Source organism: Stegostoma tigrinum, chromosome 5, assembly GCF_030684315.1.
Source record: "Stegostoma tigrinum isolate sSteTig4 chromosome 5, sSteTig4.hap1, whole genome shotgun sequence".
Classification (NCBI taxonomy): Eukaryota; Metazoa; Chordata; class Chondrichthyes; order Orectolobiformes; family Stegostomatidae; genus Stegostoma; species Stegostoma tigrinum.
Genome location: NC_081358.1, coordinates 98,241,014 through 98,263,327, shown reverse-complemented (window position 1 = coordinate 98,263,327; position 22,314 = coordinate 98,241,014). Strand labels below are relative to the sequence as shown.

Here is a 22,314-nt window from a genome sequence, read left to right as displayed (position 1 = left end):
GGCTTTACACAGTGTCTCAAGGGCGAAGAGGTGGAGTGGATTAGAGAGGAAATTCCACAGCTTAGAATCAGAAGATGCATCATCTACCAGTGAAGTGATTAGTGTTCAAAAGGCCAGAATTTCATAAGCACCAATATCTTGGAAGGTTTAGGTTATCAAAGGAATTTGATCAGCTGATCTTACCAACAGAATTCCAAAAGCTTCTTGCACGTTATTGAAATGTTAAGTCCAAGAATTCCAAACACATGTTGATTGTCACTGTTGTGATTTATATCTACTTTTAATATAATTTATTTCAGAGTTTAGAGTTTGGAATTTGAAGCAGTGACATTTCTGTCATGATCTGATTATGAGGGTAGTTAATGATTTATTTGACAGTATTTCTGCGATAATTTTGTGTAAACCAGTGAGAAAGAGGAGTCCTGGAATGATCATGGGAAATATCAACCTGAGGAGAGTTTTACAAGCAAACAAAGTAAACAATGAGGAGCAGTGGCTTATTTTTAGTTTAGAAGGATTGGGAACTTTCTCTTTGTTTAGGGAAAAACACGGTTTGGAAAAGGTTTTGCATTCAACTCATTGACAACTTGATTGAAGTGAGATGTATAAGAAAGAAACTATTTCACAGAATGGTATACCACAGACTAAGTATTTTAGTTTGGAAGTTCCAAGCCAGATTGTTTAGTTCAAACCTTGAAGGGGCTATTCAAAGCTGAGAAAATCTTAGCACACAGTTGTGACAGCATACTTCAGAAGAAGAAATCAAACTTGAGGGCAGGAATTGAAAGGAGCAGTTAAGTCAAACCCATTGGTGTGACAAAGGGAATTAATTTACACCAAGTATTTGTGTACTGTAAAGTGATTATGTTGGAATAAATGGAACTGTATTTTTACTGTATTCCAAATTTTGTTATGAGTAAACACCTTGATTTATTTTATTTTATTTTTATTAGTTTCGCAAACTAAATTTCTATTTGATTGTTAAACTCAAATCTGCAGCACAGTATGCTAGCATTTCAATGAAACAGCACTTCATTAACTAAAAACAAAACAAAACAGCTGGGAGCTATAATAACGTCAATTGTGACTCATCTTGGAAGGGATACAGGTGACCGAAGCAACCACAGTTCAGAGTCAACGAAGTGAATCTTTTTAGCCACAAGGTATTGCTAAATTGATAGGAGGGAACTTAGAACACCAATGTATAATGTTGGGAATTTACAGAACCAGAAATGACTTGGTCACAATTTTAAAAAAAATACACCACCCTCATACAGCAAGCCCAGGTATTTCCATACTTACTAGCTTTTGGGCAACAAGACTGTAATGATTAAAAGACTGGACCAAGCCAAGAAAGCACACCTTACAACCTCCTGTGGAAAAAAAAACAAACATTAGACCAGATACTTCCGAAGAAGCTATATACACAGCTCAAACTGGTTTTTATTTTGTAATTTCAAACGTGCTCTCTCAGAAACTGTTCATGCTACATATCATCCTCAGTTTTTGACTGGATTCCAATAATTCCACTAAAAGACATAGCCTGAATAAAATTACACTGTACCTGCCAGGATTCCAATTGGTCATACTTTATATCTAAAGATTACACAAAATACACGCATACTCCTGTTAAAGCACAGGGAACTGATGGGTGGAGCTGGAAGAATATACCTGCCACAAATGTATAGTGGGCTCCATCAAGACACAATCACAAAAGATCTTTTGAAATTCAGTAAACAGTTCGATAGTTAAACAGCCTAAGCTAATGGCTGGTACAGTTAAAAAGTTAACTGCATTAACGATAAAAAAAAGGATAGACCTGCATTTCAGATTGAGTTAACCCAATACCTACTTTGGAAGCATAATGCAACCATTTATGATAGTTGCCATTAGTGAGCTTTGAAGTATATAATAGTCTGGCTGTAATCTATGATTGTGTGCAGACATTTCAGGAGGGTGAGCAGAGCACTAGCTGGATGAAATAGGGAGGAATCCAGGACTGCTAAACTGAACAAGACCACCGAGAGCCAAAACCTGCAGAGTGCTGAAAGAAAGGGACAAAAGGAGATGTTGTCACTCATTCCTAGGAGTTCTGCTTACTCCATTTCTGAAAACAACCTCCAACAACTAGGTCTCAGAAGTCATCCCAGCTGCTAAATCTGATTCAAAACGTTCAACTCTCACTTCAGAAAGGGAAACGTCAAGTAAGACTGGTCTTCAATGATAGCATAAACTAATCACATTTCTATACAGAATTTTTATTTTTCCTTACTTTAAATCTTTCTTCTTGTATTTCAGCAAATAATTTCTTCACTTTTTAAACTTAACTTGCTGAAAGTTATTTGTGTAATAAACTAACAATTTACTTACGTAAATACTAACTCACATTGCTGGTTATTTTTTACTTGAGATACTTGGAAATTTAAAGAGGTATCATGTCACAAAGACACACAAGATATGAAATTGTTTAAAATCTATACTTATTTAATTTTGAAATGAATTTTGCTTCATTCATATGGCTGCTACGGATGACCTGATTTGCCAGCAAGTTGCCAACAACTATAAAAAGCATCCAGCAGTAATTACAAGAACAAAGGTAAATACATCATCCCTAGTAAAATTTCTCTTCTAGTAAATGCATAGAAATTGCAAGACAACAGATACGCCATCTCCAAGAATGAACTGATAATGAAGGGAGAATCTAATCTCAACATACATGCAGAGATAGTCTCATCCAAGTCCTAAAGTGGACAATGGAATCTCTACCACAGGGATAGAAACAAAACAAAGTCAATTCAACTCAGAACCATGCCACATGACCAGTACTCCTCTGGACTCAAGGTTTAGTTGTAATTTCTGGACTGCCTTTGCCCCAGTCTACTTTTTACCATCGAAATGAGTTAAATCCATAAGAACATAACAAAATTGCCAGACTCCAGGTCACTAAGCCAACCTCAGGCGCAAGTAATAAACACAATGCTGGAAAAACTCAGAAGGTCTGTCAGCATCTGTGGAGAAAAAGTGAGAAACAGAGTTAAGGTTTAGAGCATGGGAGGACTCTTCTTCAGGAATGCAGATATTCTGAGTTATTATTCTTTTTGAGTTTTAAAGCATTTGCACAATGTCACTTTTATTCAAGTCCAAGTAAGGCTTCTTAAAACTTAGTTCTAAAAGAAACCTTAGAGATAGTAAGAACTGCCAGAGTCAGAGATAACACAGTGTGGAGCTGGAGGAGCACAGCAGGCCAAGCAGCATCAGAAGAGCAGGAAACTCTGAAGAAGGTTACCAACCAGAAATGACAATTTTCCTGCTCCTCTGATGCTGCCTGGCTGCTGCGCTTCTCCAACTCTACACTGTTATCTCTAAAAGAAGCTTTGTTCTGATTGAAGAAGTGGACTAGGCCTCAATACATCTACATTATACTGTTGCATTTTCAATTTTAGAAGAAATTGTGGAATCCTGCCTTGGCCAACACAACTGAATTGGAGTTCCAACAAAAGTAAAGCGTCACTAAACACCAGCTTTCTGAAGCATGACATTCACAAACTAATATCCATATTTTTGACTTTTGTTATCTTTTCCGTCTTTTCTTCCTTGTATTCGTGTGTCTGGGTGTTGCAGCAGTAATCCCCCAACATGAACAAGCAATAAATCCAATTTAACCCTAAAGAGAATTTGTTGTGAGGAATGATAAAAATTGGACTTCAGAATGCTCGAGGTAAACGTATGCTGCTTGGTTTAAGAGACAGAATAGAATTTAGTCTGGAAAAAACATAAGGTGATATATTTTAGGAGAAGAAATAAGGCAAAGGTTACATCATAACTGGTAGAACCTAGGAACTACAGAGGATCAGAGACAATTCGGTGTCTATGTCCACAGATCCTTGAAAGTAACAGGGCAAGTGGATAAGATGGTATATGGGTTACCTGCTTTTCTTAGTTGGGGCACTGAATTCAAAAGCAGAAAGGCTATCATAGAGCTGCTGAAGAAATTAGGTAGGCTGGAACAACATGTACAGTTCTGAGTGCCACACTAAGAAAAAAGTGTAATTCCACTAGAAAGGGTGCAGAGGAGATCGACCAAACGGTTACCTGGGCTAAATGCTAAACAAACAAAAAATTGCAAATGCTGGAAATCAAAAATAAAAACAGAACTTGCTGGAAAAACTCAGCAGGTCTGACAGCATCTGTGGCGAGAAAGCAGAGTTAACGTTTCAGGTCTAGTAACCCTTCAGAATTGAATCTGAAATATTAGCTCTGCTTTCTGTCCACAGACGCTGTCAGACCTGCTGAGTTTTTCCATCAATTTCTATTTTTGTTGTCTGGGCTGACGTGTTTTAGCTATGAAGAGAAACGAGATGGGATGGGATTGTTTTACTTAGACCATAGAAAGCTGAGGGGGATTCCAATTAAAGTCAACAAAATGATGAGGAGTCAATAACCAGGAGGTTTACAGGAGATTTAAGGAAGTATTTTTTATCACCGAGAGTGTAGTGGGTATCTGGAACTCACTGCTTGCAAGGGTGGCAAAGGAATGAACCATCACGTTTAGGAAGAATTTGATCATCGCTTGAGCTGCCATAGCATGCACAGCTACACGGTAAATGCTGGAACGTGGACTCGAATAGATTAGTGATTGATGACCATTGTGAACACGATGGGCTTCTTTCCATGACGTACAACTCTCTCACTCTAATAAATGTTTTCAATCAAAGGTTAAATAAAGGTTTAACTTACTCAACAATTTGCATACATCTTCTCTGAAGGCTGGCAATGCAAAAACCAAATTACATGCGCCAATATCATTCAACAAGCCAAATTTATACATAATATTCCTGGGCATAAAGTGCATGAACTCCAAATGGTTCTTTTATAAGGATTTGAAGTGACACATTAAAGAAGAATTTAAAATGACCAGAGAATACTCTTGTACCTCATACACAATGTTTATGGACCACAAAATCCGATACCCTTCCACAGCACGGTTTGTCAAATATCTAATCTCACGTGTGTAGGACATTAATGCCAAACATTGTGGAAGTTGAATCTTTGTTGGCCTGAAAACAAGTTGTGCAATGTACTCATGATTGCAGGTTAAGGTGCAGCACTACAATACACACCAACTCAACACTAGCTCCCTAAAAATGCGATGCCACTTACCCTTAAGATAAAAAGAAAGGAAGTGATGTACAAGGAAACTTCCATCCGTCTGCTTGTCACAAAGGAGCACAGCTTTTCCCTGTTTTGAACAGAAGCACAGAAAAAGCCGTTTTCATGTGCAAAATGTTTCCACAGAGCAAACAGAAAAACCAGGAGTAGGTCAATCTCTCTCATTCCATCATTCAATGAGATTGCGACAGTTCCAAACCTGAAAATGCATTTATCTAACTACACGCTATATCATTTGATAAACTAACACAATGAATTTCAGAGATAATGGGAACTGCAGATGCTGGAGAATCCAAGATAACAAAGCGTGGAGCTGGATGAACACAGCAGGCCAAGCAGCATCTCAGGAACACAAAACCTGACATTTCGGGTTTGGACCCTTCATCAGAGAGGGGAATGGGGAGAGGCTTCTGGAATAAATAGGGAAAGAGGGCGAGGCGGACCAAAGGTGGAGAGAAAAGAAGATAGGTGGAGAGGAGAGTATAGGTGGGGAGGTAGGGAGGGGATAGGTCAGTCCAGGGAAGAATGACAGGTCAAGGAGGTGGGATGAGGTTAATAGGTAGGAAACGGAGGTGCGGCTTGAGGTGGGAGGAAGGGATGGGTGAGAGGAAGAATGGGTTAGGGAGGTGGAGACAGGTTGGGCTAGTTTTGGGATGCAGTGAGGGGAAGGGACGAGCTGGGCTGGTTGTGTGATGTAGTGGGGGGAGGAGACAAAACTTGGCTGGTTTTGGGATGCGGTGGGGAAGGGGAGATTTTGAAGCTTGTGAAGTCCACATTGATACCATTGGGCTGCAGGGTTCCCAAGCGGAATAGGAGTTGCGGTTCCTGCAACCTTCGGGTAGCATCACTGTGGCACTACAGGACGCCCGTGATGGACATGTCGTCTAAAGAATGGGAGGGGGAGTTAAAATGGTTCGCGACTGGGAGGTGCAGTTGTTTATTGCGAACCGAGCGGAGGTGTTCTGCAAAGCGGTCCCCAAGCCTCCGCTTGGTTTCAGTGTAGAGGTAGCCACACCAGGTACTACAACTGGTGAACACCTGCTCACCTGCCCGTTGTACCCGGTGAGGCTTCCTCTACATTGGGGAAACCAAGCAGAGGCTTGGGGACAGCTTTGCAGAACACCTCCGCTCGGTTCGTAATAAACAACTGCACCTCCCAGTCGTGAACAATTTTAACTCCCTCTCCCATTCTTTAGATGACATGTCCATCCTGGGCCTCCTGAGTGCCACAATGATGCTACGCGAAGGTTGCAGGAACAGCAACTCATATTCCACTTGGGAACCCTGCAGCCCAATGGTATCAATGTGGACTTCACAAGCTTCAAAATCTCCCCTCCCCCCACTGCATCCCAAAACCAGCCCAGCCTGTCTCCGCCTCCTTAACCCATTCTTCCTCTCACCCATCCCTTCCTCCCACCTCAAGCCGCACCTCCATTTCCTACCTACTAACCTCATCCCACCTCCTTGACCTGTCATTCTTCCCTGGACTGACCTATCCCCTCCCTACCTTCCCACCTATACTCTCCTCTCCAACTATCTTCTTTTCTCTCCATCTTCGGTCCACCTCGCCCTCTCTCCCTATTTATTCCAGAACCCTCTCCCCATTCCTCCTCTCTGATGAAGGGTCTAGGCCCGAAACATCAGGTTTTGTGCTCCTGAGATGCTGCTTGGCCTGCTGTGTTCATCCAGCTTCACACGTTGTTACAATGAATTTCAGCTTTGATAGCTGCAATTGTTGTCACATCCACAGCCTTCCACATCAACTGTTTCATGTTATTATCCACTACATGAACAATTACCTCTTGATTCATTCCTCAATAGCTTAAACTTTAAGATCATGACACTTTGTCCTTGATTACTTACATGGAGAAATTGTTGGATTATACTTAACCTAAATGGATCCTTATAACATTTTAAGGATCTCAACCCGATTACCTAAATTTCCTGGAATCAAGCTAATTTTGAAACCTGTCTTCATAATTTAATCATTAAAGCGCTGGTGTTATTCTGATTAATCAGTGCTCTGCTCACCTCAAAGCTGAAATATTTTGTTACAACCGAGTTTGGAAGACTGCATCACCACTTCAGTCCCATTACTCCACAGGTAACAACATGAAATAAAAATATTTCCAGTTCCTAAGATGATAAATTAAGTATGGTATTTACATCAGTTTAAATGGAAAGATTTGTCAACCCGATTTCTTAATAAACATAATTAGCAGTTTACCAAAACAGAGCCTAGTTAAAAGGAGTCAATGGTTGCTTAGTATACAATCATGAATATAGAAGTATAAATGCTTCTCTTTTCAAATATCCCCAGCAGCCAAACACACACTTCCAGGAGGATGAACAAAAGTGGCAATGGTGACCATTCCTAGTGGAACGGACAAGTCAGACACAATAGAAAGGGCAGAACTTAGAACAATCAACATTGATAGGGAAAAGGTACTCTGCAAACTATTATGATTGAGGGCAGACAAGTCCCTGGCCCTGATGGCCTACATCCTAGGGTATTGAAGTGGTGGCAGGGATAGTGGATCCATTGGTTAAAATATTCCACAATTCCCTGGACACTGGAAAAGTTCCAGTGGATTGGAAAAAAGCTAATTTAATGCCCTTATTCAAAAAAGGAGGGAGGCAACACATGGGAAATTACAGATCAGTTAGTTTAACGTCTGTTGGAATCAATTATCAAGGAAGCAATATCAACATTTGGAAAGTCAAAACACTATCCATCAAAGTCAGCATGGTTTTATGAAGGGCAAATCATGTTTGACTAATTTTGCTAGAATTCTTCGAAGATGTAACAAACAAAGTGGATAATGGAAATCTTGTAGATGGAATACAGCTGTACTTCTGAAGTGTTTGATAAGGTGCCAAACAAAAGGTTAATTGTAAGGTTGGATCATATGGAATTACAGGTACTTTATTAGCTTGGATAGGTGACTGGCTGATGGACAGAAGAGTGTCAGGATAAATGGTTTTTTTCCCCCCTGGATGGCAAGTAGTAACTAGTGGCTGCTATGGAGTTTGGTCCTTGGACCAGCTATTTATAATTAGGGAATTAATAATAAGGAAACAGGGAAATAGCATAAAATTTAAACACATTTTCCATCACTTGTCACGACAGATGGTAATACAAATATACCAAAGGTAGCAGATAAGCAAGGTACTAATGGTTGGCAAAATCTTGTAACATTCTTGATTACAACCGACAGTGTTTGACAAACTAATGTCACTCAAGGCAGATAAGTTACCAAGACCTAACAATCTGCATCCAAGAGTTTTAAAAGAAGTGGCTGTAGAAAAAGTGAAGGAATTATTCAAAATATTCCACTAAATACTGGATTCGTAGAGGCTTCCAGCAATTGAGAAACCACTATGTGACAACCCTATTGAAGGAGGAATGGAAACAGCAACCTATAGGCCAGTTAGCCTACTAACGGTCATTTGGAAAAAGCCACATAAACTAGGGCATACGATAGGAGCTCACAATATTAGTGACAATATATTAGCAAGATCAGAATAATACAGATTTTTCAGGTTGGAAAGACATAAACACTGTGTGCCACAAGGTTCAGTCCCGGTACCTCAAGTCTTTTATATAGATGATAAATAATTGAAGGAGGCAGAGTGCATTGCATCTAAATTTGCTGATGGTACAAAAATAGGTGGAATGATGTCTTGCGATAAGAACATAAGGAATCTGCAAGGCGATGTAGGGAGGTTGCGTCTATATACGTAAACTTGGTAGATGGCATTTAATGCAGTTAACTACTAGGTCACGCACTTTGATGAGGAGAATCAAAAGGCAGGCTATTAATTAAATGGAACAGGGTATTGAATGAGGATCTCTCCACCTCAGAATTATGAAAAGTAGATCACTGAAAGAATTTAAAGGAGGGAGACAAATTTTTGAAAGATCAGGGAGTTGAGGAGTTTGAGGAGCAAATTATTAGCCCAAATAAGGCTGCCTTGATGCAAAAGGCAGTCACTGGCAACTCAACATTTTTGCCCATTCTTGAACCAAGATTCTAACAAGACCAGCCATTCAGCAGCCCTTAGAACTTAGCATCAGTGAAAAGGTTATTGTTGAACAAGAGTTATTTGAATGTATTGTCAATGCCCCATTCTATCGCTTTATTGATGATCAAAAGTAGACTGACTGGCAACCACATATTAGGTACGCCTCTTGCACTCTAATTTAAACATTTTCACACTTGATGGTTACTATAGAGTGGGTGATGTGCTAAGCTATGACATTGCAGTTTGTGGTTAAGTACAATTCTGCTGCTGTGCCTCATGGATTCTCAGCTGAATTGCTACATCTGATCTACATCTTCCCAATTCAGCACCATGGCCCAATAATGATGGAGGGTATCCTGAAAGTGAAGTACTTGACCTTCACAATGATTACGAAGATCAGTCTTATCAAGGCTGCCTTGGATAGATGTATCAGGTAGATGGTGAGGTTGAGTCCATGTGCATTTTGGATCCCTCATCATCTGCCACATCCTCAAAAACACAGCCAGTTCAGTCAGTAGTGGTGCTTTCTAAGTCATAGATATTGAAGTCCCCAGAGTACATTCTGTGATCTTGACTCCTTCAGCTTTTCCTCTATGTAGCGCTCATCATAGAAGAGTGCTTATTCTTTAAACCAGGAGTCTGGAGTCAATGCTGACGCCTCCAGGGCAACTCCCTCAACAGTAAACCACTGTGCCTCATCTCTGCTGGATATATTCTGCTGGTAGGACATGCTATATAGTGATAGTGATATCTGAAAGAGTCATACTTGTGGATGCACAACTTACGGATAATGTCAGGATGTTTGATGAATTTGTGGGATAGCTGCCCAATTTTGGCACAAGTCTTCAAATGTTACTTCAGGACAACAGTGCAAGGTCAACAATGCTATGTGTGTTGTTGTTTCCAGTGTCTAGGTCGAAGCTAAGTGGTCCGAACAGATTCATTCCTTGCTGGGCTTTGTAACAGTTTTGACACTACTGAGTGGCTTGCTCGGCCAATTCTCACAGGGTATTTAAGAGTCAAATCATACTGCTGTGGGTCAGGACTCACAATGAACTATAACTGTAATCAAAGCAGCAAAGCACACTTCTGGGTAGAGGTCAGTATTAAATGAAAATCACAACAGCTGGGGCTGGCAACATCACTTAATATAGTGGGTTTCTAACCCAAAGACTAAGGAGTAAAATTTATGGTGACACTTCATAACACTCAGGTAGCGTAATCAATCCCAAACAGTTGTTCAAAAAAGGCAGAGGAGTTCTCCCAGGTCAATAATCAACCAGAGTTTGAGGTCATTATTACTTGATCATTATTGTCACACTGTTGTTTGCGATACTTTCCCTCATCAGAAAGCCTGTCATGATTCCCGTATTTACCAACATTAGAAGAGTAGTTACTACTGAAATGTAAGTCAATGGCCATAAAGTGTTTGGATTTCTCAGGTAGTGTAAGGTTCTGTAATAAACATACATTCTTTTTCACCGTCAGTATATACTGTAAAGATAACAGCTTTTATTTTGATTATGGACTAAAATGGAAAAAAAAGGCTCTTTTTAAAACTAAAGACTGGGGAAGGAACTGATGCACTTTCATAAACAAGTTACTGGAACTCTGAGTTTAATTTACAATGCTGCTTTGTGAAGGCGAGGTAAAATACCATGGCACCATGGTGGGTGTGCAGAGAGATGTGGCTGGCAACAGGGAGTCGACTGGTTTGTGCAATTGTGATTAGTTGGGAAAGTCAAAGGTCATCAACCTGATGACAACTCTGATTGGTTTCTAGACAGCAGAACAACTTGTGTGTTTGAATGATACAATGGCTGAAGGTTATCCAGACTGGAAGAAACAACATGCCTCTCTGTTTCCCTATAGCAAAATAACTGCAGCCTGAAGACGGTTAGTTATGCTCTGTCATCATTTGTTGTAACTGTGAAACTTAATAATTGTCTTCTGTAAAGACCTAAGAATTAAGGAGGAAGGAAATCAGACAAGGTCCATCTTCGGGAGGAAAACGCTACACTAGAACTCATGAAATTTGCAATTGAATCGTGATTCACTCTTTTGGTCTGTGTTTACCTGTATTCATGCGTAGAAGATTTAAAAAAGGGGCTACCGAGTTTCAACCACTGGAGTCAGTTGTTTACAGGTGGTTAGAATTTATTTATTTGCAAGAAATAGTGATCTTGTTCAGTACAGAAACCTGGTCAGTGTTTTCTGTTCACCTAATACCAATAGACAGGTAAATTGGGAATTTAGTGTACTTTGATTAAATCATTAACCTGGGAGTACACAAGAATCAGAATACTTTCCCAAGCGGCTGGTAATAATCAGTCAAATTTTGTCCATTTTCAGCAAGGTTGTGCATGCTTCAATTTTCAAAAGGTTTAAAATCATGTAAACTAGAAATCCTGTCTTTTCATTGCTTTTGTTAAAGTAAGTGTTCCTATCAAAAGTGATTTTTCTGTTACTGAAGAATCGAGTGCCACATACTTTGTCCCAAATAGCAGTTAATCAGGCAAATTAGTCACTTTGGTAAATCATTAAGGTTCTGTACATTTTTACAATTTGTGACGATGTGTGGAACGGTGAAGCTCAATTGTTGGCATACTCTCCCCAGTTAAATTATGTCACCACTTTTAACCTCTCAATCCCCCAAATCCTGTTGCCACTCACCTCCTAGTCCCGAAGGTTACAGATTTTACCTTGATTCACCTGTTACGCCCTCACCACTTGCTCTATCACCATTCAGTTGAATTCTCAAGTTAATGCCTTCATTGAAAGCTCTACAGCCTCCAAGTATTGCTTCAATACACTTTCAGCACTGCACATTAAACAAACATCAGTATCAGTGCTTCTAGTCACATGACAGTCACCGGCTGCAACAGATTCATTTGAAGATCCTGTCGGAGTGAGCATGACTAAGATACTCCACAGTTAAAAATCCCACTGCCACTCAATATTTGGCCAATTAAAGTAGTCAATGTCTGTTGCTGAGGAGAGAGAAAATAAGCAAAACGTGAAATCACTGAATAGATGGACGGACAGAGATGTCAGTAAGTTCTTCACTGGCAGTTTCTTACTTGAGGGGAAACTCTGAGACCCAATGGAATGCATGCTGAGTTTTAATTCCACTCCCACCACATTTACTTCTCACTTTGCAAGCAAAGCCTTCATAATCTATGAAATGGAGCATCACAAGTGAAAGCCCCACAAACAAGCAAAAAGAAAGTGACCAAATAATGTTGTGATTACAGATAATGGGAACTGCAGATGCTGGAGAATCTGAGATAACAAAGTGTGGAGCTGGATGAACACAGCAGGCCAAGCAACATCTTAGGAGCACAAAAACTGATACTTTCGGCTGAGATCCTTCATGAGAAAAGGGGGACGGGGAGAAGATTCTGAAATAAAGATGGATAGAGGAGAAGGTAGGTGGAGATGAGAGTACGGGTGGGGAGGTAGGGAGGGAATAGGTCAGTCCGGGGAGGACGGACAGGTCAAGGGGGGGCGGGATGAGGTTAGTAGGTAGGAAATGGAGGCACGGCTTGGGGTGGGAGGAGGGGATAGGTGAGAGGAAGAATAGGTTAGGGAGGCGGGGACAAGCTGGGCAGGTTTTGGGATGCAGCAGGAGAAGGGGAGATTTTGAAGCTGGTGAAATCCACATTGATACCATTGGGCTGCAGGGTTCCCAAGCGGAATAGGAGTTGCTGTTCCTGCAACCTACTGGTGGCATCATTATGGCACTGCAGGAGGCCCAGGATGGAGGTGTCATCCAAGGAATGGGAGGGGGAGTTAAAATGGTTCGCGACTGGGAGGTGCAGTTGTTTATTGCAAACTGAGCGTAGGTGTTCTGCAAAGCGGTCCCCAAGCCTCTGCTTGGTTTCCCCAACGTACAGGAAGCCGCAGCGGGTATCGTGGATGCAGCATACCACATTGGCGGATGTGCAGGTGAACATCTGCTTGATGTGGATGAAAACACTTCCGCCATCTACAATCTGACCCCACCACTAAAGACATTTTTCCATCCCCACCCTTGTCTGCCTTCCGGAGAGACCAGTCTCTCGGCAACTCCCTTGTCTGCATCACACTCTCCCACAACCCCACCACACCCAGCACTTTCCTCTGCAACCGCAGGAAGTGCTACACTTGCCCCCACACCTCCTCCCTCACCCATATCCCAGGCCCCAAGATGACTTTCCATATCAAGCAGATGTTCACCTGTACATCTGCCAATGTGGTATACTGCATCCACTGTACCCCGCTGCAGCTTCCTCTCCATTGGGGAAACCATGTGGAGGCTCGGGGACCGCTTTGCAGAACACCTACGCTCAGTTTGCAATAAACAATCGCACTTCCCAGTCGCAAACCATTTTAACTCCCCCTCCCATTCCTTAGACGATATCTCCATCCTGGGCCTCCTGCAGTGCCATAATGATGCCACCAGTAGGTTGCAGGAACAGCAACTCATATTCCGCTTGGGAACCCTGCAGCCCAATGGTATCAATGTGGATTTCACCAGCTTCAAAATCTCCCATCCCCCCACTACATCCCAAAACCAGCCCAGCTCGTCCCCGCCTCCCTAACCTGTTCTTCTTCTCATCTATCCCCTCCTCCCACCCCAAGCCACACCTCCATTTCCTACCCACTAACCTCATCCTGCCCCCTTGACCTGTCCGTCCTCCTCAGACTTACCTATCCCCTGCCTACCAATACTGTCCTCTCCACCTATCTTCTCTTCTATCCATCTTTGGTCTGCCTCCCTCTCTCCCTATTTCAGAATCCTCTCCCCATCCCCCTTTTCTGAAGAAGGTCTAGGCCCGAAATGTCAGTTTTTGTGCCCCTAAGATGCTGCTTGGCCTGCTGTGTTCATCCAGCTCCAAACTTTATGTCTTGACCAAATAATGTTGCCTTATTAGTTTTAGTTAAATAAAACGTATTGGCTAAAGACACTGCCCCTGCTCTTCATTTCAAGTACAGAGTGGTCTTTTTGTGGGGTTGCCACAAATGGTACTAGTAAATTAAAAGATAATTCAATTCATAGAGTAGAATGCTTACAGTGTGGAATGCAGCAATTTGGTCCATCAAGTCTACAATGACCCCCTGAAGAGCACAGAAATGGGATTGTGTGTAAAACTGTTGTTGAAGCAGAGTTCTTTGTTTAAAAAGGTGGCTTTCCTTAGGAAAAAGGAATATTAAACATTGTTTGAAAAGTGAGGAGATTTGCATTTTAGCAAGTAATAAAAAATTGAGTGGTTAAAACCTGTTCTACAACAATGTGACTATCTAACTGAACCAGCTTTTCTTTCAAACATCCTGTCTTTTGCAATAGACTGAGATGAATAGCATTTCCTGCAGATTACAATATCATCCACAAAGGCAGTGATGAAATAGAAATCTCAAAATCAAAGTCCAAGGATGCCATGCCAAAGTGTTCCAATTAAACCTCACCTGGAAGGACATGTTCAAGTCTGAACAAGAGATAAAGAAAGGAGAAATGTTGAAGCCCTGGATACGGGAGAAAAGAAAATCTAAACAGCCATGGTCTGTTGGCATCAGAGGTTTCAAGAGAGTCAGTAGAAATTTATAATAAATTTACTATAAATTCAAGTAAGAGCTGACCTTGTTTAACAGTTTTTTTAATATCAATTTTTAATTCAAAATATGTAAACTCACTCTACTTCGTGCTCACTTCTGCGGATGGCTAACTTACTCTGGTGCAAATTTATTGCATCATAGAACACAATAGTACACCATCAATAGTGGCTGTTCAGGTCCTCCCTGCACACATCAACACATGATCCTACCTTGCTAATGAGTGCAATGTTCCTGCCAATGCAACTCTTTAATAAGGCAAGAAAATGCAACGATAGAAAGATAATCTAGTTCATACCTCAACATGTTGAGATTGCAGAGCAAGACAAATAATTTTTTAGAAGTTACAGAATTCAAGATATTGGAAAAAAGTTAGAAGAAGCACTTTATGCAAGTCTAGTCGATGCCTACACATAAATGTGCAAACAAAAATGTCTGATGAAGGGTCCAGGCCCGAAACGTCAGCTTTTGTGCTCCTGAGATGCTGCTTGGCCTGCTGTGTTCATCCAGCCTCACATTTTATTATCTTGGAATTCTCCAGCATCTGCAGTTCCCATTATCTCTGAAACAAAAATGTCTACCATGTAGCTGCAATTAGAAATTAAGTTGTGAAATACATTAATGAAAATTATCAGAACAGGCTTCGATTTTGTGGATCCGTCCAATTCTTTGTACTGAAAGAAGCAACAAAAGAAAAATTAAGCATTGCAGATTTCAAAAGCCAGCCCTCAAAGGTGTACCAGGTTTATGAAGAAAAACAATACTATACTATGATAGAAGATCAACATTTTACAATTCGTAAATCCAATAACCCCCTTCTGTGCTCCTATTATAGATGCAGTTTTTGGGAACAGTGTCCAATTTTTCAATATTGTGATAGTTTGGCAATGGGGAGGGTGGATTTCAACTTCAAATGTTGCATGTGCCAAAGCTGGCCTTGTACCTATTGATTAAAAACTTAGTCTTTGAAAATTGGCTACTTTCCAGACCTGGAAGGGTACAGTAAGGGAGTAACAAAAGATAACATACTAGCCCGAGAGTTAACCTGAAATACCTCTCCATGCTGGGGACGCAGGTTCAAATCAGAACAAAAACAAATTGAAAACTGACACAGAAGGTTCTTTTGGACTAACATGACTGATGTGCAGAATAGACCATCAAATAACACAGTTGCAGGAAATGCCAAAGGAACGTTTAACATCTTGGATTTCAGGACAGTTAAGATAATAGGTTAATTACCAACAGATTTGGGTGTCCATATCTATCCATGAAACAGTTACTGCAGCAATCCACAGCACCACTCTGTGGCCACAATCAAGTATTACAATGCAATCAGTTACAAAATTTCAAAGCACACAAGGATTTATTGACAAAAACACTTAAAAAGGAAGATATTATGAAGAAATTAGAAGACATAATACAGGGTGAAAGAGTAAACAAAATAAGTGGATTTCAATTTTTTTCCCCACTACCGGACCAGTCATACTCCTTTTTGTTCATGTCTAATGCGTTGCAGCACATCCTTTACATCATTTTTTACTCCCTGCCACTTTTTCTGTGCAGATGAAGAAGTGCCAACACACCTGTAAGCTTAATTCAGCTTCTCTCCATAAATCCAAAACTAAAATGAGATGTCAACCTAGTTAAGCTACAATACAGGGGGACTTATATGCTAAACAGCCACAAGCAGTATATATCAGACAAGGCCACGTGATGCAAATCAGTTCTAACCTCTACAGTTTTGAAAGGCAGCCAACAATGGGACTACCCAGCACACCACTGCAGAAGACAAGACTGAATCATTGCATCCATCTGCAGCCAGAAGTGTTGAGATGATCCATCTTGGCCTCCTGCTGATGACTCAAGCATTACAGACGCTAGTCTTCAGCCAATCCCATGCGACATCAGGAAACAGCTAATGGACTGAGCACCACAGAAGTTTTGGTCACGAAAACATTCCACCAATAGCACTGAGGCTGTGGGCTCAAGTGGCCACCATACGCCTGAGCTAAGCTGTTCCAGTAGTTAAAATTCTGGCAACTATCCAACAATGTGAAAATTGCCTAGGTACATACAGCCAAGCACAAAATAAAGAACAGATCCAATCCAGGCAGTTAGCACCTAATCTAATCTCGATCGTCAAAGTGAAAGATGATGCCATGGAGAGTGCTATGAATGGAAGAATTTCAATAATAACCAGAGCTCAGTTTGTACTCTGCCAAGCAAACTCTGCCCTTAACCTCATAATATCATAATTTCAACATGGACAAAACAGCTCAACTGTGAGACTGACAGTTACTGCCCTTGACATCAAGTCAGCATTTGACAAAATATGGAATCAAGGTGGCCTTGGGCGGATGGGAAACAGAAGGAAAACTCTCACAGGCTCAAGTCCTATCTAGCATAAAGGAAAGAGACTGCAGGAGTAGAAGTATGCCATTTGGTCCATTGAGTCTGTTCTCCCATTCAATGAGATCATAGCTGATCTGCTAAGTGTCAATTCCATTTTTCTGCCTTTTCTCCATAACCCTTACTGATTAAAATCTATTTCAGTCTTGAACATACCGAATGGATCTGCCTCGACAGGCTAAAGAAATCCATAAATTGGCTGCCGTCAGAAGAAATTCCTCCTTATTTCGGAATTAAATGGGCAAAACCTTCTTCAAATTATGCCCTCTGATCCTAGACTCTCCTACAAGGGGAACAATCTCTTCATATTTAACCTGTCAAGCTCTCGAAGAATCTTATGTTTCAATAAGGTATCCTTCATTCTTATAAGCTCCAATGACTGTTAACTCAGGCTACTCAACCTCACCTCACATGAAAATCTCTCCATACCTGGGATTAACGTAGTATTAGAGCCTTTGGTGATTTTTTTTTTCATTTTTTTTTTAAATTCAATTTTGCTTGGAACTGGAACTTGAGAGTAACAACTTGGGCTAAAAGGGAAACAGACCAAATAAGCTTTCGTTCATTCGTGAGGCCAGTTTTGGAAGTTAATTGCAGGCAAACTTTGGTTCTGCGGATGCTTAGTCGCTGGGGAAGAACATTATTTTTAAACCAGCCAATCTGGGAAAACCTTTTACTCAGAGGGGTGATAACTGGGACCTAGTGGAGGAGATGGTCAGTCCATCCTGGGAGTGGTCAAAGTTTGAACTGAATTTTGGACTGGCTGTTGATACTACAGCATAATGATTTGAAAGCTTCCTGGTCAACCTCTCATATTAGTTTTCTATTCTCTGAACTTCCAAGAGTTAAGTATTTCTCCGCTTAAATAATCGCGCCAGTTTTGTTATTTTAATTTATCCTTTAACATATTTGTTTATCTGTATTTTGAGCACACAGGGCTGAAAACAAAGGGCTTTTGCACTCAAAACACAAACAGTAACTAAACCAGTTTGTTGTTTAGTTAATAAATATTTTTTAAGATACAAACCATTGTCTAGTATTGATTGTCCAAAGAATCTGGGAACAGTTATTCAAGAAGTTTCATTAGTAATCACTGGGGTCAATTTTCTGAATGTCTTAATGTTACTGTGCTGCAAATACAGGTGTTGGAAAGTCGGATTTGGTTCAGTGGTGTCTCATAATACTAGTGAACCCCCTCTGCCTGCCTCCAATAACAGTAATTTTTCATGTCCCCCCTCAGTCTTCTCTGCTGTAAAAAAAAACCAGAGCTTATACAGCTGACCTTCACAGCTAAACTACTCCACCCTAGGCTACACCCTGATGAATGTCGTCTCCATCCCGTTCAGTGCAATCACATCCTTCCATAGTGTAGTGACAAGAACTACAGACAGTACTTTAAATCATGGCCTAACCAAAGTCCTGTACAGCTCCAACAAGACCTTGCAGCTCTTATAATCTACAACACATATATCCTGTATGTCTTAATTTTTCTATTAATTTAACAGGCCACACCCGGGGATCCAAGGACAAGCACCCAAGATCCCTCAAATACTCTGGATTTCCAAGTGCCCTGCAATTTCTTGAGTGCTTCTTTGTTTTGTTACTTCTTCCAAAGTGGTACATCTTTCACTTTTCAGGTTAAATTCTATCTGCCACCGATCTGTCCGTCTGACCAATCCATTGTGTAACCCAAGACGTTCTTACTGTCAACCAATCTTTGCATCATTGTCAAACTTTTCACTTCCTCCCGCTCCCGCATTTTCCTATGTATCATTTATACATGAAGGGACTCAGCATTAATCTCTGTAGTGTGCCAGTGGACACCAACCTCCAATCACACAAACTGACTTCTACATGACTGTGCCTCCTACCACTAAGCCAATTTTGGATCCAACTTGCTAAGTTACCCTGGATCCCATATGATTTTATCAGGTTTGCTACACTGAACTTTGTCAAGGGCTTTGCTGAAATCCATATAAATGACAAACAACTGCCCTATCCTCATCTACACAACTGCTCACCACCTTAAAACATTAAAATTTGTCATGCATGACCTCCTTTCTAATGAAGCCATGCTGACTACCCCTCATCAAATCTTGTCTCTCCAAGTGGTCATTAATTCTTGTAAGGTTTACGGGAATGCTACATATAAATTCTTCCTGACATGATTTCCTTTACATTCTCAATTTTTTTCTAGTTTTAGTGATCAAATCCACTAACCTCATCATTTCCTTTTCCCTTCAAAAAACTTTACATTATTTGTGTAAGTTCCTTTCTTATAGTACTAAATTTTAATAGACATGTTTCAGGCGCAAGCTCATAACACTGAATATTGTCTTTTTAATATTTTTCATAGACTGCAGATTATTCTGACAAGTTTGCATATGCAGTCAAAACTTTACTTGTCAAAACATTAATATTAGGAGGTCCTAACATCTTTTGATCACTTTGTCTCCATGCAGCTTTTAAAATGATGTGAGATATCTTCCCACTCTACCCTCAGTATATTTAGGAACCAGCACAGGTCCTTAGCTAAATCAAATCCCTCACTGAAATTGAAATCTTCATCCGAGTGTCATTCCTTCTTGACGCCAAACTTTTTGTCCAAATCATGGCGCCTAATGTATTCTCTTGGGTGATCAAGCTTCTTTCAATTCCACCTGCTCTTCTACTCACCTCCAATTGTCTTTCTCGTCACTTTCTATTTTCCTCTGGGATTTATTTTATCCGCTTTCCAATTCAATTGCAATTTTCTTAACTGCTTGTTCCTTCTCATAGCTCTTTACATCGTCTTATTACTCAACCCTTTCATTTTCCTCTTTTTGTTCCAATCCAACTAATTGTAGCTGTGACACCACAATTTCAGGTTTTCCTCCTTCTACTTCTAAATGTCTAATTCTGAAGCATCTTTTCCATTCACAATAACGCTTTCTCTATCTTCAATTTATCTGCTAAATCTCGGTTTACCATTGGCCAAATTTTTTTAAAAATCTAATCCACTTGTGTCTTCTATTCCCACAAAACACTTTGCAATGTTCAAAGCCATTTTCAAAACCTACAATAAATTTCACATCACAACCATCCAGTACTTCCACATACCCACTTTTCATGAAAACAGTCACTCAGAATCCCATTATATTTAATGATGCCAGGTCCCAAGAATCTCCTCATGTCTTAGTCCCACCTGGACAAGATGCATTCTAAAGTGACATTTGGCTCGATAGATCATGCTTTTAAATTTAACGTGGCGTTCTTTCACCAAAACAAACACAGGGCTCTGCAAATTTTGTTTTAACAATACGACATAAGTTGATTTTGTTCTTATTTCTTTCATGCAACATAACAAACCAAGTATCTAAAGAAAGGGGAAAAGATTTCAAAACATGGCAAAACAAAATCTCAATTATTCCCCAGCCTTATCACTTAGTTACTAAAAACGCAGAGAAAGTTTGCTTCCCGGTACCTTCAAAGTGCTCTGAACGTTACCTTTCCTTCCATTTAAAATCTAATTTCATTCAGGTCCCTTCTAAGCTGAATTCATAACTTATTAACTAAAGTAAAATTTATTTTTCCAAGTTTCTGCTATGAATATGGCTTCATGTTTCTTTTTCCTTCTCCTTTCGTAATATCCCCCAAAATTTAAACAAACTTCCATTAACCCTCCAGAAATACAGTCATCTACTCTCTGACACATGATGGTTTAAATCATAGTTTTGAAAAGACTGCCCTGGCCAATTACTAAATCAGTTTGCAAAATCAAAATAGATAGACCAATACCCATAGGTAATAGTAAAGAGAAATCAGACAAACTTCATTCCAACACAATACAATAAAGTGCCTACATCAAGCCAACTCTGCAATGAGTACCTCAATGCTTGCCCACTGTTGACAAAGCACAAATCATAGAATAATTGCCACTTGATTGGAAGAATACACCAGCAATCAAGAAGCTGAACACCATCAGCTTGAATGGAATTCCATCCAACACCTTAAATATCCACTCCAACGATCCCTGACAGAGTGGGAGCAATGTGCCTCATCTATGAAATGCAGGCAACTACTCAAAATTCCTCAGACAGAACCTTCCAAACCATGATCTCTATCATCTAGAAGGACAGCGACAGCATACCCATGGGAATACCACTACCTGTAAGCTCCTTTCCAAGTTGCATAGCATTCTAACCTGGAACTGTATCACTGCTCAATCCTGGCCCTCTCTTCCAAATGGCATTGAATGAGTCCCCAACACACCAGCATTATGCCTCACTAGGGTACAGTGCTGGAAATCATTATTCCTGGACTTGTCACGGAAGTTGAAGACTTTAACAATATGCAAGATTCCCCAATATATGACTGTCGGGCCCAAGTTGACAAAAAGCAGAACCAAGTTTCAGTACTTAATTGTTTATCTGTAGCTAAAGTCTGTTTAATTGTAATAAATAATAATTCTAGTTATGAACCATCTGGACTAAATAATCAAAAAGCAAAATGAGGAGAGGAAATAAGTATAATAATCAGTAAAGGGAATAACAAGGGAAGCAGTGGTTGTCATACTTGGATTTTCAGATAATGTCTGAAAAGGTACCACACATTCAGCTACTTAAGATAAGAGCCCATGGCACTGGAGATAGCACACTAGCACAGATAGAAGCCTCCTATGGCACAGTGATAATGGACCTTCTTCAGGGTCCAGACCCGAAACGTCAGCTTTCTTGCTACTCTGATGCTGCCCGGACGGCTGTGTTCATCCAGCTCTACACCTTGTTATCTCTTGATGGCTGAACATTCTACTTTGGCTCCTACATCTTACGATCGTCTAGTCATCTAGTTCTAGGAGTTAAAACGAACATCCATAGAAAATTCCCTCTATATACACATACACACACAGACAACAGAAAAGAACATGTCTATTATGGACAGAGAAAAAAGATCGAGAAGGCAGCGGAATATCTGGAGGGGTCATTGAGATGATTCTTTTGGATTGTCAGGATCTGCTGCTCCTTGACCTTCCTTCTCCAGGTACATTCACTTGCACAGAAGACACAGGGCAACTGGTTCACTTTTACAACATCTGACTACTTTAGTTAAAAGTCGCTGCTTAGAATGACTGATGAGTGG

The 22,314-nt window shown here is 40.4% G+C and overlaps 1 protein-coding gene across 1 annotated transcript in view; it reads right to left on the bottom strand.

The window, feature by feature from the left end:
• elp6 (elongator acetyltransferase complex subunit 6) overlaps positions 1-22,314 on the bottom strand; it is a 46,263-nt gene that overhangs the window by 21,692 nt on the left and 2,257 nt on the right. Inside the window, exons 2-3 of the mRNA XM_048529992.2 lie at positions 5,161-5,239; positions 1,303-1,373 (exon numbers count right to left, since the gene is read on the bottom strand). Of these exons, the coding sequence (XP_048385949.1) occupies positions 1,303-1,373; positions 5,161-5,239 (150 nt within the window). The remainder of the gene's footprint in view (positions 1-1,302; positions 1,374-5,160; positions 5,240-22,314) is intronic.